The sequence below is a fragment of the Gossypium raimondii genome, chromosome 5 (assembly GCF_025698545.1).
Source record: "Gossypium raimondii isolate GPD5lz chromosome 5, ASM2569854v1, whole genome shotgun sequence".
NCBI lineage: Eukaryota > Viridiplantae > Streptophyta > Magnoliopsida > Malvales > Malvaceae > Gossypium > Gossypium raimondii.
This window is the reverse complement of record NC_068569.1, coordinates 2,848,827-2,862,381: the sequence shown is the minus strand read 5'-3', so window position 1 is coordinate 2,862,381 and position 13,555 is coordinate 2,848,827. Positions and strand designations below refer to the sequence as shown.

Here is a 13,555-nt window from a genome sequence, read left to right as displayed (position 1 = left end):
TCACATGTATAAAAATTTCTAATTTTATATAAAATAAATAAAAATTACACAAGATAAAACTTAAATTTAAAATATTACAATATTCAATTTTATAATTTTCTAATTAATTTGATTTCTACATTAATTTTTAAAGTAAAATTTTCTCAAATATATCATAGTTAATCTATAAAAAGCCATTTGTCCAATAAATCATTTTGCAGTGCGTTTTAGTTTTGACGGTTAATTTTATAAACATTTTGAAATATTTCAACTCAAAATAATAATAATAATAATAATAATATGAGTGTTGTTAAAATTGTAAAGATGTAAATTATGACATGATAAGAGTCTTTTTACCTTAATCAGGTTATTAAGGGTTCAATTTTACTCTAGATATAAAGTTATTTTAAAACTTGTGGTTAATATTTACCTTTTTAATAGACTTACAGAATAGGGATATATTAATTACTGAATTTATTTCAATAAATACCTTGAAAATTAAATAAAAATTATAATGAGTTTTGTAGCTAACCTTTTTCAAATAAAACTGCAATTTTTTTTTAACTTTTTTGTGGCACGGAACAAAAGATTTGACCTTTTCTTGCTGTGCACGGGAAGTCAACAATCCCTGTAAATTGTAAATTTTGGTGTTTGAGCGTGACAGTTGACACCAGCTTCTGTCCTACACTTTTTTACTTCCGGGTCAACTAGTCGGTTCGGTGATAAACAGAGGAAACTTTCGACGATAGGACCCGACCCAACCTGACCTATCAGGACTATCTTTGGGCTACGGTAGCCCAAACCATCACTCAAAGAAACCCCTCGCCCGTCAAAGTTCTGACCATTTTCTTTTAATTATTTTCCATTTTAGCTTTGACTTACGTGCATGTGCATCTATATTTTCCTTTGTTTTCACATATACGGTGATAATACTATACAAAAAATTATAAATGAATTTTTTTTGTTCAATTTACAGTTTTACGATAACTAATATTTTGCTTCTAAGTGAATTTGTGTGATATGGTTAGAATTTAAATATGAGAGTTCGGTTTAATTTAAATTTTAAAATTGATTTACAAGCGACTCATAAATATTTAAGTCTTCAAAAACATGACTAGAAGTTAAAAACATGGGGACAAAATCATTTTATTAACATCTAAATGGGTTATATAATAAATATTTTAGGAATAAATAAACATTTGATCCCTAATTTTGCTAACAAATTTTAGCTTCCATTTGAATCGTGTTTTATCTAATTTAATTTTAAATTTTGATAATTTTTAAATTTAATCTTTAAATTTGGATTTCATAAAATATAATGATGTGACATTATAAGATTAAATAATTTATCACTTATAAATTTTCAAATATCATATAGAATCTAAAAATGCAATAAAATTATGAAAATTTAGTTATTAAATTTAGGTGATGATGTGACGTGAATTTAAAGTGTTGTACCAATATACTTTGATCAGAGACAATTTTGAGAAATGTTATCAAGTTTTAAAATTAACGCAGATCATACACCGAGTGAACTTTAATTTTGGACACAAGTTTGATATTTAATAAACACAACACCCACATTGCTAGAATTCAGATTCGAATATTGATTTATTATTAGGATAAATAATTATGACTTTGAAAAAAATTGTAAAAATTATAACAGGTATAAAAATTCTTAATTAAAATATTTAACATTTGTTGAAAACAAAACCCTTCGATCAGAGTAAAATGTTATTGGTTTTCATCAATTACATGCTGGTTAGGGATTTAATAGAAGAAGATCATAGAAAAGAAAAGAATAATAAATGAATTTTAAGAAAATGAATACTTCTTTTTCCCTTTATAGCATAAAATAAAAGTAGTTAAATCCTGGGAGTCCCCGTTCTTACAGAGTGCAGACAGTTTTATCAAGCAAGATTATTACTTAAAAACAAAACTTAATTTTTTTTTCTTTTTATTGGGTTTCTAATTAAGTTTAATATAATATAGAGCAGACTTTAAAAAAATTTATTTAATGGAAGACCCAAGAGCAAAAACGACTGCTGATGAATTTTTTTTCCTTTGGCAAAAAAAGATTGCTGATGATGATCATTATCAATGATCTAATGATCATGGAAATGATAATGACAACCTCGGACAATGAGAAGAGAACCAACCAGTCCTGATCCTAAATTCGTGTCCGAATCGAAAACCCGAAAAATGGAAAAAAAAAAATGGAAAAAGAAAACCAATCCCTTATGAGAATCTCTATAGTAATCGACTAATGGTGTGGAGTAAGGAGATTTTTTTAACGTGAAGAACAACAAAAAGGAGGGAGTAAAATAAACAAAAATTTCGCCTTCTCGAAGTTCGCGATTACAGTGTAGTAGTGTCTTTTGAAGCAGGGTAACATGAAGTCATTTACTTGATGGCTTTTTCAAAAGTCGAACAAACGTGAAACTTGAAAGAAACGAATTAATAAAAAGTCAATTTAGATTATTTGAGTTTAATTAACAAATGGGTATTTTCTTATTTTGTGGGTTTCCTGATCAAACGGTTCATGAATTTTTTTGTTTTTTGACTTACACTAGATATACGAGAATGTGATTGGGGAAAAGGAAACTGTAGTTATTAAAATGCAAACTGACAACAAAGAAAAAATGAAAAAAAGGGGGGGGGGGGGCTGGGCTGTTTGATTCTCAACTAAACAATCCGAAAAAGCTTTTAGTCCTTTATGTTGCAATTATTTATTGCGTGATTTTGATTTTTTTTTTCTATATTTTTTTTGAGAATTTTTATTAGGTGAAAGGAAGATGTGTCCTTTCGGGGTTTCTTATTTGAGATTTCTTTATTATTAGAGTCAATCTTCTAAACTTAGGGTTTTTTTTTTTTTGTTCTTTGGGAGCGTTTACATCCTATTGTTTATTGGGGAGTTTTCTCGGTAACCTCGTTTCTGGTAAATTTGCTCATTTGGGTTCCCGATCCCCTTGATAATCTTATCTGGGTCGGTGGGTATTCTTCAAATTTTGAAGTTTCCAGCTTTGGTATTTTAGGGATTTTGAAGTGTCTGCAAATACAAAGGGAAGTTTGTTTTCGCTCTCTGGTGGAATTTTGGAAAATTTGGAGATTTTTGAGAAGTGGGATTTTTTAGTTATCTGATTTGCAGCAAGCTTTTTAGGGTTTTTATTTTATTTCATTCTAGTGTTTTTGGGTTATTTAGATTTTTTAAAAGCAGGCATTGGTGCCTTATACTTAGTGGCAAGCCTGAGTCTTATTGGTTCTGGCATGTTTGCATGATGTTTAATGCTCAAGGGTCTTCAAGGAACCATTGCAGTCTCCTTGCAGTTCTTTGTAGTAGTAAAGTTTCTGATAATAAACTTAGGCAGCCAGTTTCTGATCATAAGCCCAGATACCCATTTCCAGATATTGTTTCTTCAGGGCGCCTTGAGGTATATAACTCAGATTAATAGTTCTGCATATTTTTAGAACTCTGACGTTTTAGCTGAAACGTATTTGAAGATTATGACATTTTCATGTGTGTGAGTGAAGGTTCAGCTTCTTATCAATCCTAGCATTGATGAGTTCCGGCGGGTTTTTGAATCTACGGAGCCAAATATTGTTTACTTTCAAGGAGAGCAGAATGCAGATGAAGATATTGGCTCTCTGGTTTTGGGAGATGTTGACTTGTCCACTCCAGAAGCCATTTGCGGACTCTTTGGTTCCACATTGCCCTCCACTGTTAGTGTCGCTTGATTGTTTTTTACTTTAATTTCTGTGTAGCGTTTATCGTTTGTTCTCATTTTCCTTGAAATTGTTTGATAATGGTGCTAAAGATACTGGATACGGTTGAGTTTTTCTTATACTTTATGATCTTTCCCATTTTAAGTTCATTTTACGTTCATTTTTTCCTTTCCTTTTGTTTTGCTTCTTCTTTTTACTAGTTTTACTGGTTTCTATATCATTATATATGTTGAACTAATCTATTGTCAAATGTTTGTGCAGGTTTATTTAGAGACCCCCAATGGTGACAGATTGGCTGAGGCACTTCACTCCAAGGTAAAATTATTTATTATGGTCACGGGCAAACAGTTGAAATTCATTCTTTATGTTTTTTTTTTTTTTTGAAATGTTGTTGACATTCATTTCTCCTTGCCAGGGAGTCCCTTATGTTATATATTGGAAAAATTCATTCTCGCGGTATGCAGCTTGCCATTTTCGTCAGGCACTGTTATCAGTGATTCAAAGGTACAGACTTCTACTTATATTTGTTATATGTCTGTGTATGTGTATGTAAAACATAATAACTTCCCCTACCTTCCTGAATAGTGGTTATAGTGCATTAGTTTTCCAGAGCAGTTGCTGCCACTGCTTTTAATTTCCGAAATTGGTTGATATTTTAAAGTTATGCACTCTATTTTAGATAAACTTCACCTCGTTTATAGCACTATTGGCTACAAACTGGAAGGAATTTAGAGACTGTACTGAAGTTTTGCAGTTTTGGTCTAATGCAGTTCATGTAGCCATATATGGGATGCATTCCAATTTGCCCATGCTTCTTTTAGATTGTACTGTTTGTGGAGCAACGATATTGCCTCTTCTGATAATCAGAAACAGAGTGTTAAGCCAGGACCATGTTTACTTGGTGAGCCTCCCAAGATTGATGTTTCTCAATCCGAGGTAGATATGCAAGAGGAAGAAGGCTCTCTTGAAAATCTTCCTGCCATTAAGATATATGATGAGCATGTTACTATGAGGTTTCTTGTTTGTGGATCACCAGGCCTATTGGTAGGTTTGAGTTTCAGTTTTTCCTTGTTCAAAAAATTATCACATATTAATATTTTCTTCATGGTAATAATCATATACTAATTATTTTGTTCACACTTTTTTATATTTGTTGTTAACTATATGGCCTGCAGGATGCATTCCTATTGGGGTCTCTGGAAGATGGACTTAATGCCCTCTTGAGCATAGAAGTGAGTTTGTACAAGTGCTTTTTTTCCTTAGACGTATATCCTTAGTTTGCCTGTTTTAGCTTATATTTTTGTTCGCAGTACCATCTTTTGAACATCGTAATCTAAGAGATTTAGTTATTGCTGCATCTAAATTTGGTTAGAGTCACTTGTTGAGTTTTTAATGCTGAAGAGAGCATGAGATCCTCAATCTTTTCCTCCTTTTTTCTTAACAGTTTCACATCTCTTCCTAAATTTTTCAAAATGATTGTTTTATTAGATTTTGGTTCACCATACAGTCTAAACAACATTATGATGTTGGCATTCTCGTTTGCAAAAATCAGTTTAGCTTGGAAAGATCAGCTAGCTGAAAAATACCTACACAGATTAGCTAGGGTGCTCATATCATCATCACCTTGTAATCAAAATGACATGAGAAAAATTTATGAATGAGATTTATATTATTCTGCACATGCCCTAATTGAGTTGGATAAGGTTGCACTTGCAGTGGCTTTGCTGTATAGGGCCTAACGACATGATATTCCAGGAAAACTTTCAATTGTTTGATTTTCATGTTCACATGGAAAAAGCGCACCATGTATTCCCATGATTTTTTGGCAGTGTGTTGTGGTTTCATGTGTGAGCATAATCTGTGCTAATTCTTTGATTCTGTTTTAACCACTTATTAACTAGATGGCAATTGTTTCAGATACGTGGAAGCAAACTTCATAACCGTGCAAGGTACTTGTAAATTTGAGCTTAGTTAAAGTTTCTTTTGGGCTGAGCATTTGTGACTTTGATCTTTTCTTTTATGGAGTTCCCATTCCCCATGTACTGCTATGTCCAAGCTTCTTTTGTGTCATTATCATCAACACACTAATGGCTACTATTCTTATAGTGCTCCACCACCACCTCTTCAGGCTGGGACATTTTCTCGTGGTGTAATGACCATGCGTTGTGATTTTTCAACCTGTAGTTCAGCTCACATATCATTTCTAGTTTCCGGTAGTGCACAGACTTGTTTTAATGATCAGGCAAGTAAATCTGATCGGGTTAATTGCTAGTTTTATTTCTTTAAGGTCACACCTAACAGTCTTGTTTTCTTGTTTTTTCTTTTGTTGTCTCAGCTATTGGAAAATCATATAAAAAATGAGCTTATCGAGAATAGTCAGCTTGTCCATGCACAGTCGAGCTCTGATGAAAGCAAAGTGCCTTCATCTGAGCCTCGCAGATCAGCCTCAATTGCCTGTGGAGCAAGTGTGTTTGAAGTGTGCATGAAGGTTCCTACATGGGCTTCGCAGGTCTGATTTTTCTCTTCAACCATCTTATTCATTCTATGACACTTCTATTTTTATGCATATGCTTATATGTTCATGTGTCTATTGCATGTGTAAACTCTTTTGTTTGTTCTTTTTACCATAAACTTCATTGGAGGTATGGATAAACATTTGAAGGAGAAACTTTCACTGAATTATGTTTTAAGAAATACTTATGAAGCCTTTTCCATGATGATAATTTTGTTTAACTTAGCTTAGCTTTTATTTTTGTAATCATGATCTGTTTCTGGGAATGGCTTAACAGGTTTTGAGGCAACTTGCACCGGATGTATCCTACCGCAGCTTAGTTATGCTGGGGATTGCTAGTGTTCAAGGGTTGTCGGTTGCTTCTTTTGAAAAAGATGATGCAGAACGTCTGCTTTTCTTTTCCGTGAGGCAGGGCAAAGATCCCCTCTGGGATGGTTCTGTAATTGCTAGATCTCCCAACTGGTTGGTGCCTCCGGCACCTTGTCGTAAAAGATCACAGCCAACTAAGGGCACTAAACCTCTAAACTGTACTATCATGGAAGGTTTAAATGGTAATGTAAGACTGAAACCAAATGTTGCTGCTATGAGGCCAATTCCTCATACCCATCGTCATAAGATGCTTCCGTTTTCTGGATTTTCCGAGGCTGAGAGATATGATGGTGACCAAGGAAAGGTTAACTTGCCAATAGTACCTGTGAAGCCACCTGCTCCTGTTACACATCGGAAAGCATTATCAAATTCTCATCAGGCCCAGCAGATTATTTCTTTAAATCCGTTACCTCTCAAGAAACATGGTTGTGATCGAGCCCCGATACAGGTTTGCTCAGAGGTTAGTCATCTTCTCAGAGTTTAAGAATTTGTGTGGTACCCGCATTTGGGGTTTATTTACATACTATAGTGTAAGATCATGATCTATGCTAAGATTCATATGCCTTTATGGATATTGTTCTCTTAACTTAACAAATTTTTATCCACTCTAGCTTATAGGGCTTGCAATCTCTCGATTGGGAATGTCATAGTTGATGCTCTGATATTTCTAAAAAAAATCTTATGCATGCGTCAGGATTTAGGAAAAAATTCATTAACTATTTTGCTTTTCTAATGTAATTGGCTATTATTGCATGCTCAGGTCTAGAGACGAACTAGTACTGTGATAATGAAGTTTTTAGAGAAAATGTGTTGACTTGTCAGAATAATTGGTTAATTTTCTCTGTTATATCTCTCTGTTGACCTGCTTTTCTTCCTCACCACAAACAAGGATAGGTGTTTGGGTGACTCTATTAGTCAACTAGAGAAGTAATTGTTGAAGGTTGCATAATTTAGTATCTCTGCAACTATGTTCCTCTAATATATTCTTTTTTTTCTTTTCCTCATGTCAATTTATTTTCGGGCAGGAAGAGTTTCTGAGAGATGTAATGCAGTTTCTGATAGTTCGGGGACATACTCGTCTTGTTCCTCAAGGGGGGTTAGCTGAGTTTCCTGATGCCATTCTGAATGCAAAGCGGCTTGACCTTTTCAACTTGTATAGAGAGGTAAGCTATTCTTTGTGCAAAATATGATTGAAATCTGTAAAGGAAAAAGAAGTATTTTAATATGTCCCTTACAGGTGGTGTCAAGAGGAGGCTTTCATGTTGGGAATGGCATAAATTGGAAGGGACAAGTTTTTTCGAAGATGCGCAATCACACATTGACAAATAGAATGACTGTATGTGTTCAAGTTGTTAGCCATGTAGATTTCCTTTCTGATAATATTTTTTTTCAAGATAGTTTGCAATTTTTGTAGAGCTTCAGTAAAAATGATAAGATCCTGTCCGTTGCTTCAACATTTCTGTCCTTTTGATCCTTAAGTTCTTTAAATGGCATTTCGTGTTTTCCACTCTATGCTTTTGTCTAATGTTGTTTGTTGTTTGTTCCTAGGGAGTGGGCAACACTCTGAAAAGACATTATGAGACTTACCTTTTAGAGTATGAATTGGCTCATGATGATGTCGATGGGGAATGCTGTTTGTTGTGTCACAGGTCTCTCTCTCTCTCTCTCACACACACACACACATATGCACTCACTTCACACACATTACATGACCATTGTGAGTTTGCAGTCCTGACACTGGTGAGTTTCTGTGTGGCAACAGTAGTGCAGCAGGTGACTGGGTAAACTGTGGAGTTTGTGATGAGTGGGCACACTTTGGCTGTGATAGGCGGCAGGGTCTTGGAGCCTTTAAGGTATACCTTCTAAAAAATTTACTTATCAAAAGAGAAATGCAACTAAAAACATCAGACTAACATAAGTTATATTTTGTATGGTTTTGGACGAGTTCAGCAAAAGTTTGCCTTACCTGCAACTAAAAACATGTTTGTTATGTCTTCCGCACTGAATTCAATACATATAGTATGATAATATTTTCCTAGTTACACGGACTCAGGTTTGAATATTGGATATGGGTATGTATCCTACGGGGGCGTATTTAATTTTTCTAGAGTGTTTTATATATATATATGGAGGGTCTTTAGAGGATCATATCCCCATACCAATACCCAATATATGTCAAAAATGAGTTGTCAGACACAAATAAAGAAAAAAATAGTCTCGCAGCAATATAGCTGCTTTCATTGTTGGCAATCGAGTCAATAACCTATTCTATTGTATTGCAATTAACTCGATATATTTATCTTCTGAATGGTAGGATTATGCAAAAACAGATGGGCTGGAGTACGTTTGTCCACACTGTAGCATCTCAAATTTCAAGAAGAAACCCCACAAAACTGTGAATGGTTATTGACAAACCTTTGACTCACTTTAGATTCCATTCTACACAACTTAGAAATATCTCTCTTTTAGTTTTATTTTTCAATCTTTTCGGCCTTTCTTCCTCAAATATTATGCATAAGATAAAAGGCACGATATTAGGAATGTAATTATTGTATTGTATGTATTGCCCCCATTGTTGTTCCCATATATAGATGAAGCCATTACCCAGGCCCCCCAATTTTCCCCCCAATATTTTGTATTCTTCAAAACAGAGATTAAGAAGAGTTAACTGTAGAATATGATTTAAATTAAAAAGCTAGTTTTCCCTACTATAATTAGTAAACTGCTCAAGCTTTGCTAAACAATTATTTCTCATTCTCTTGTTTGGGTTGTCGTCTATATGCATATATATAGAAATATAGAAAAGGGAACAAAGATAGCCTTCGACAGTTTAAAACAACTAGTGTTTTATCTACTAGGTTAATTGACATATTAGTGGACAAGTTTGCTGTTTATGGTATTGGGATTCAGTCATTTGGCAGTGCAAAGAGTGTTGAGTTCCTCTTGTTTGAAGGTGCCAGTACAACCTTTGGCCATAATATCAGAACCAAGCATTCCAGTCATAAAATTGCCATCAGCGTTGATGTTTGGAATCCCAACACCAGGTAAGCTACCGCTGCTGTTACTGCTACTGCTGCTGCTGCTGCTGCAGGTGTTGTTGATTAGAGTACTGTTGGTGAAGCCAAGTTTCTTACTCTCATCAGAAGCAGGAACTGATGATGACGATGAGGATGTGGATGACTTAACATTGGATATGGCAGCAGCAAGTGCAACAGGCATAAGGCAGAAACCTTTACTTTGTAGATATTGCATGGCCATTGTCATATTGGATTCCATGAGCTTCACCACTTCTTGTTCGAAAACAACTTGATCAGGAGATGGTGAAAAATCAACCCCTTGACCCGCTAATGGTGCAAGTGATAAACCATTAGATACCTGACAAACAGAATTTTGCTCCAACCATTATAAAATGATGTTTACATCACAATAAGGATCAAAAAGTGAATCAACTTAAAAGAAGAAAGAATTTGCCACACCTCAGCTCGACCATCAGTGATGAGAGGAACAACTGCAGCTGCTGCCCCAAGCCTGCTCATGCTTAGTACCTGCAAATAATTTCCAGAAGCACAGTAGCCAAAATCTGGTTAAAATTTAACTTAAAACCGAGTCAGTTCAAGCTCAACTTCTGACGCTTGGATTTTCGATATTAACAAAAAGTTGGTCTTACCTTGACTTGGAGTTGAAGAAACTTGACATACCCTATGATTTCATCAAGTATAGAGGCTTTGTCTGTCTGCAATGTTTCATTAATGCTCATCAGCTAATCATTGTGCATAATTTATTTTGAAACTTAAGTATCCTCTTTTCTCTATAATCTTCAGAATGATGAAGATTGTTCATCATTCTTGTGTGTTACTTGACCTTTACTTAATTGAGATGGGGTAAGAACTGCAGAATTTATGCTTGCAGTTCATATTGCCAAGATATTGCATGTAAATTTCATTGAAAAACAAACAATAACAGAAGCAGAATGTCTGACTGTAGACCAGGTTAGATGTCGCTTCCAGATGAGAATACCTTATTGGAATTAGGTACAAGTTCTTGCAGGTTTTTCATTCTTTCAGCAATCTTCTCTCTTCGAAGCTGCATTGGAACAAATAATCAAGCAACCTATAATCTCAAAAAACAAATCAAGTATATGAAACTTAGACAACAGGAAATATTAAAACTGACTCTCTCTGCAATGCTGTGTGGATCAGTAGCCTGACCTCGACGTGCCCTTACTCGAGGCTTCGCAGTTCGGTCGGAACCATTGTTCAGGTTAGGCGATGCACCCTGTAATATAAGTTTACAAATAATAACCTTTGTATCTAATCTATCAGTAGTAGTAAAATGATGAGACCATAAATCATGCCCAGATTATGTGGCTGAGACCACTACAAGTACCTGCACCAGAGATGGCAACCCAATCATGGTCTTTGTTATAGGGTGGTCAGCGGGAAAAGAAGAGTAAAAGGAATTTTGCATGTCCTGTTGTCCCTGATACATTGACATAAGCAACAAGAGATTATTCAGAAATTAAGCCCCAATACAGACGATATTGTAGAGCCAGTTAAATGAACCATACATACTAGTCATAATTAAAATTAGTACCTTTGAATTGATGGAAGCAGATAAGTTCTCAGGTTGCAGAATTTCATCAATCTCAATAAATCTGTTAATATTGCCTTCATCATCTACTTTGGTTTGTCCCACCAAAGTGGGAAGGGAAGAAACAGAGTCATAAGGTTGTAGATGCCATAATTGTGGAATTGGAGAAAGAGTTTCCAAGCCTGTAAATGATCTCCGAAACTCAGAAGATTCACCTCCATTGCTTATCATACGCCCTCTCTCATTAAACGATAAAGATGGGATCATGTCACCAACAACTGGAACATCATTTAAAGAAACAAGGCTCGATGAGCCAGAGGAATGAACATCTGTATTCAATTGCAGTCCCAGGTTTCTGAGTTCGAAGCTTCCATTCATCATCTCTTGTGAAGAGTTACCACTGCAATTTTCACCGTTCATTTGTAAACCACCTTCTCCATACAGCAAACCATGTTCAACACTACAACCTGACCCTCGGTTATGAACTAAAGGTGGCGTATTATGTGCAGCTAAACACTCGATGCTATTGAAGTTCGAACTAGGAAACACTTCATTTGGTTGATCAGGTTCATTATGGACCCAATATGATCTTTCCTTGACATTCACATCTGACCATGATGATGATGAGAAATACTGATCAAGATAATCATCCATTGTCTATATACACGGTCGAATTCAAACTCTCAAAAACTCCAAATTACTCTTTCTCAAGAACTTCACTTTTTTTTTTTGTTGCTTTGTATTTGGCCTGGACAAGAATATAATGACATATAAACATTAGTTAGTAATGAAGCTATTTGCAAAGAGTATATGGCATATATATATATAAATGATAGAATGATTAAGCAAACAAATCCCCAACCACTCAAATTCACAGAAAAAAGAAAAACATCATATGTAGACATGACATCTCTTCATATGCAATTATGCAGGTTCCTTGTTAAACCCATTTTCAGACACCTAACTCCCAAACATGCAATGCAAACTGGGTTCCATAAAAATAACTTCAAATACAGCCAATTTTCAAGACAAAAACAAACAAGGAAAAGAAAAAAAAATGAGAAAGAAAGATCAAACAACAAGAGACTTACAAAGTAAGTTAGTATCACCTCAAGAGTTGAATGCAGAATTTAGTTTCAATTGTTTGCTTCGCTTGCTTTCTCCCTTAGCGGCTGTATTACAAAAGAAAGAAAAGATGTTTAGCTTTTAACGTAGAAACCGCTCCTTCGTTTTTTCTTTCTTTTTCTTTTTAATATTTTTTTTAGTTTAGATCTTAGTATCTTTTTTGTTTTTTCTAGTGACGTGTGCGATTTTGATTCGTTCACGTGTCCAATAATCTGTTCGCCCCGTTTACTTATAAACTTTAAATACGGTAAAAAGGTATCCTTCGACTTTTTGAATATGCCGTCACAGTAGCCCACGTTCGCGAGTTATTCCTTTTTCACGAAATTAGCCTTGAAAAGAAGGCAAACTATTTGTTAATCTCAATAGAATAAGTGCATTTTCGTCATTTGGTTCAGGAGGAGTTAGCATCCGTCTCTGAAAATCCGGAGATTTTAACCGCCTTCTATTTTTGTTTTTAAAAGTTAAGCTGAATTGATTGGTTTCTTAAAAGATATTTTTTTCCTTCAAACCTAAAAATACTGTTTAAACTATTATAAAATATATATTTACTGTTTAAATTGGTAAATATATTTCAATATTAAATCTTACATGTTTGATATTATGATATAATATATTTTTTTATTTTTTAATAAATAATTATCTTTACTATTATCTAAGTGTTCGATTAAGTTCGTGCACAAAGTAATCACTATTGCATCATTTCTCTACTTGAATTCGTGTGTATTGATTTCATCAGTATCGTTTTAAATTCATCGATATTTATGAAAAACATTTAACATGTATAATATTTACCAAATATATAAATATTTACAAATATCAAACGGATGGTATTAAATAAATTTCATATATAAAATATTCATGCACAAACCGATGCACAATATTTCGATAAATGTTTTATTATTTAATGTAAAATTACACTAGTAGTTATCCAACTATGATTTTTTTCTTTTTGGTTACACAATTTTGAAAAGTTACAAAATAATCATTCAACTATTTAATTTTTCTTTTTTTTTTGTTACCAACTGGCTAACGTTGAAATGGAAACACTAAAAATATAAGATTTCCACCAAAAATTCAAGATAGTTGGGTGATCAAAAATAAATTTACTAATAGTTGAGTGACCATCTTGTAAATTTTCATAATTAGTGGCCTAAAATAAATTTATTAAAAATTAGGTGACTATTTTATAGCTTTTCATAATTAAGTGACTATTTTATAACTTACCATATTATTATTTATTACCATTTTGGCCAAAAG

At 34.0% G+C, this 13,555-nt stretch overlaps 2 protein-coding genes across 3 annotated transcripts; one reads left to right on the top strand and one right to left on the bottom strand.

The window, feature by feature from the left end:
• The first annotated feature begins 2,144 nt into the window (after positions 1-2,144).
• On the top strand, positions 2,145-9,297 carry LOC105769281 (AT-rich interactive domain-containing protein 4). The gene is made up of 15 exons (XM_012589805.2): positions 2,145-3,410; positions 3,511-3,699; positions 3,964-4,017; positions 4,118-4,206; positions 4,473-4,746; positions 4,878-4,934; positions 5,620-5,651; positions 5,809-5,944; positions 6,038-6,211; positions 6,492-7,043; positions 7,609-7,746; positions 7,821-7,919; positions 8,132-8,232; positions 8,346-8,436; positions 8,898-9,297. Exons 1-15 carry the CDS (start codon positions 3,255-3,257, stop codon positions 8,991-8,993), a joined length of 2,238 nt encoding a protein of 745 aa, XP_012445259.2. The 5' UTR covers positions 2,145-3,254; the 3' UTR covers positions 8,994-9,297.
• Positions 9,298-9,322: 25 nt separating this feature from the next.
• On the bottom strand, positions 9,323-12,398 carry LOC105769282 (uncharacterized). 2 transcript variants are annotated; one of them, XM_012589806.2, is made up of 8 exons: positions 12,265-12,398; positions 11,177-11,921; positions 10,970-11,062; positions 10,757-10,858; positions 10,601-10,666; positions 10,251-10,316; positions 10,060-10,128; positions 9,323-9,958 (listed from the first exon to the last, which is right to left on the bottom strand). In XM_012589806.2, exons 2-8 carry the CDS (start codon positions 11,825-11,827, stop codon positions 9,494-9,496), a joined length of 1,512 nt encoding a protein of 503 aa, XP_012445260.1. In that variant the 5' UTR covers positions 11,828-11,921; positions 12,265-12,398; the 3' UTR covers positions 9,323-9,493. The 2 variants fall into 2 exon arrangements, with proteins under 2 accessions (XP_012445260.1, XP_052487183.1); XM_052631223.1 differs by having other exon boundaries at positions 12,283-12,384.
• Between the last annotated feature and the right edge of the window lie 1,157 nt (positions 12,399-13,555).

What these genes read in the sequence shown, in the direction of transcription:
- LOC105769281 (XM_012589805.2), top strand. Translation starts at nt 3,255, where the DNA reads ATGATGTTTAATGCTCAAGGGTCTTCAAGGAACCATTGCAGTCTCCTT. An exon ending in AAACTTCATAACCGTGCAAG is followed by an intron (nt 5,652 to 5,808) that starts GTACTTGTAAAT and finishes CTATTCTTATAG; the next exon opens with TGCTCCACCACCACCTCTTC. An exon ending in AGACTTGTTTTAATGATCAG is followed by an intron (nt 5,945 to 6,037) that starts GCAAGTAAATCT and finishes TTGTTGTCTCAG; the next exon opens with CTATTGGAAAATCATATAAA.
- LOC105769282 (XM_012589806.2), bottom strand. Translation starts at nt 11,827, where the DNA reads ATGGATGATTATCTTGATCAGTATTTCTCATCATCATCATGGTCAGAT. An exon ending in CACACAGCATTGCAGAGAGA is followed by an intron (nt 10,667 to 10,756) that starts GTCAGTTTTAAT and finishes GTTCCAATGCAG; the next exon opens with CTTCGAAGAGAGAAGATTGC. An exon ending in TTGTACCTAATTCCAATAAG is followed by an intron (nt 10,317 to 10,600) that starts GTATTCTCATCT and finishes GAAACATTGCAG; the next exon opens with ACAGACAAAGCCTCTATACT.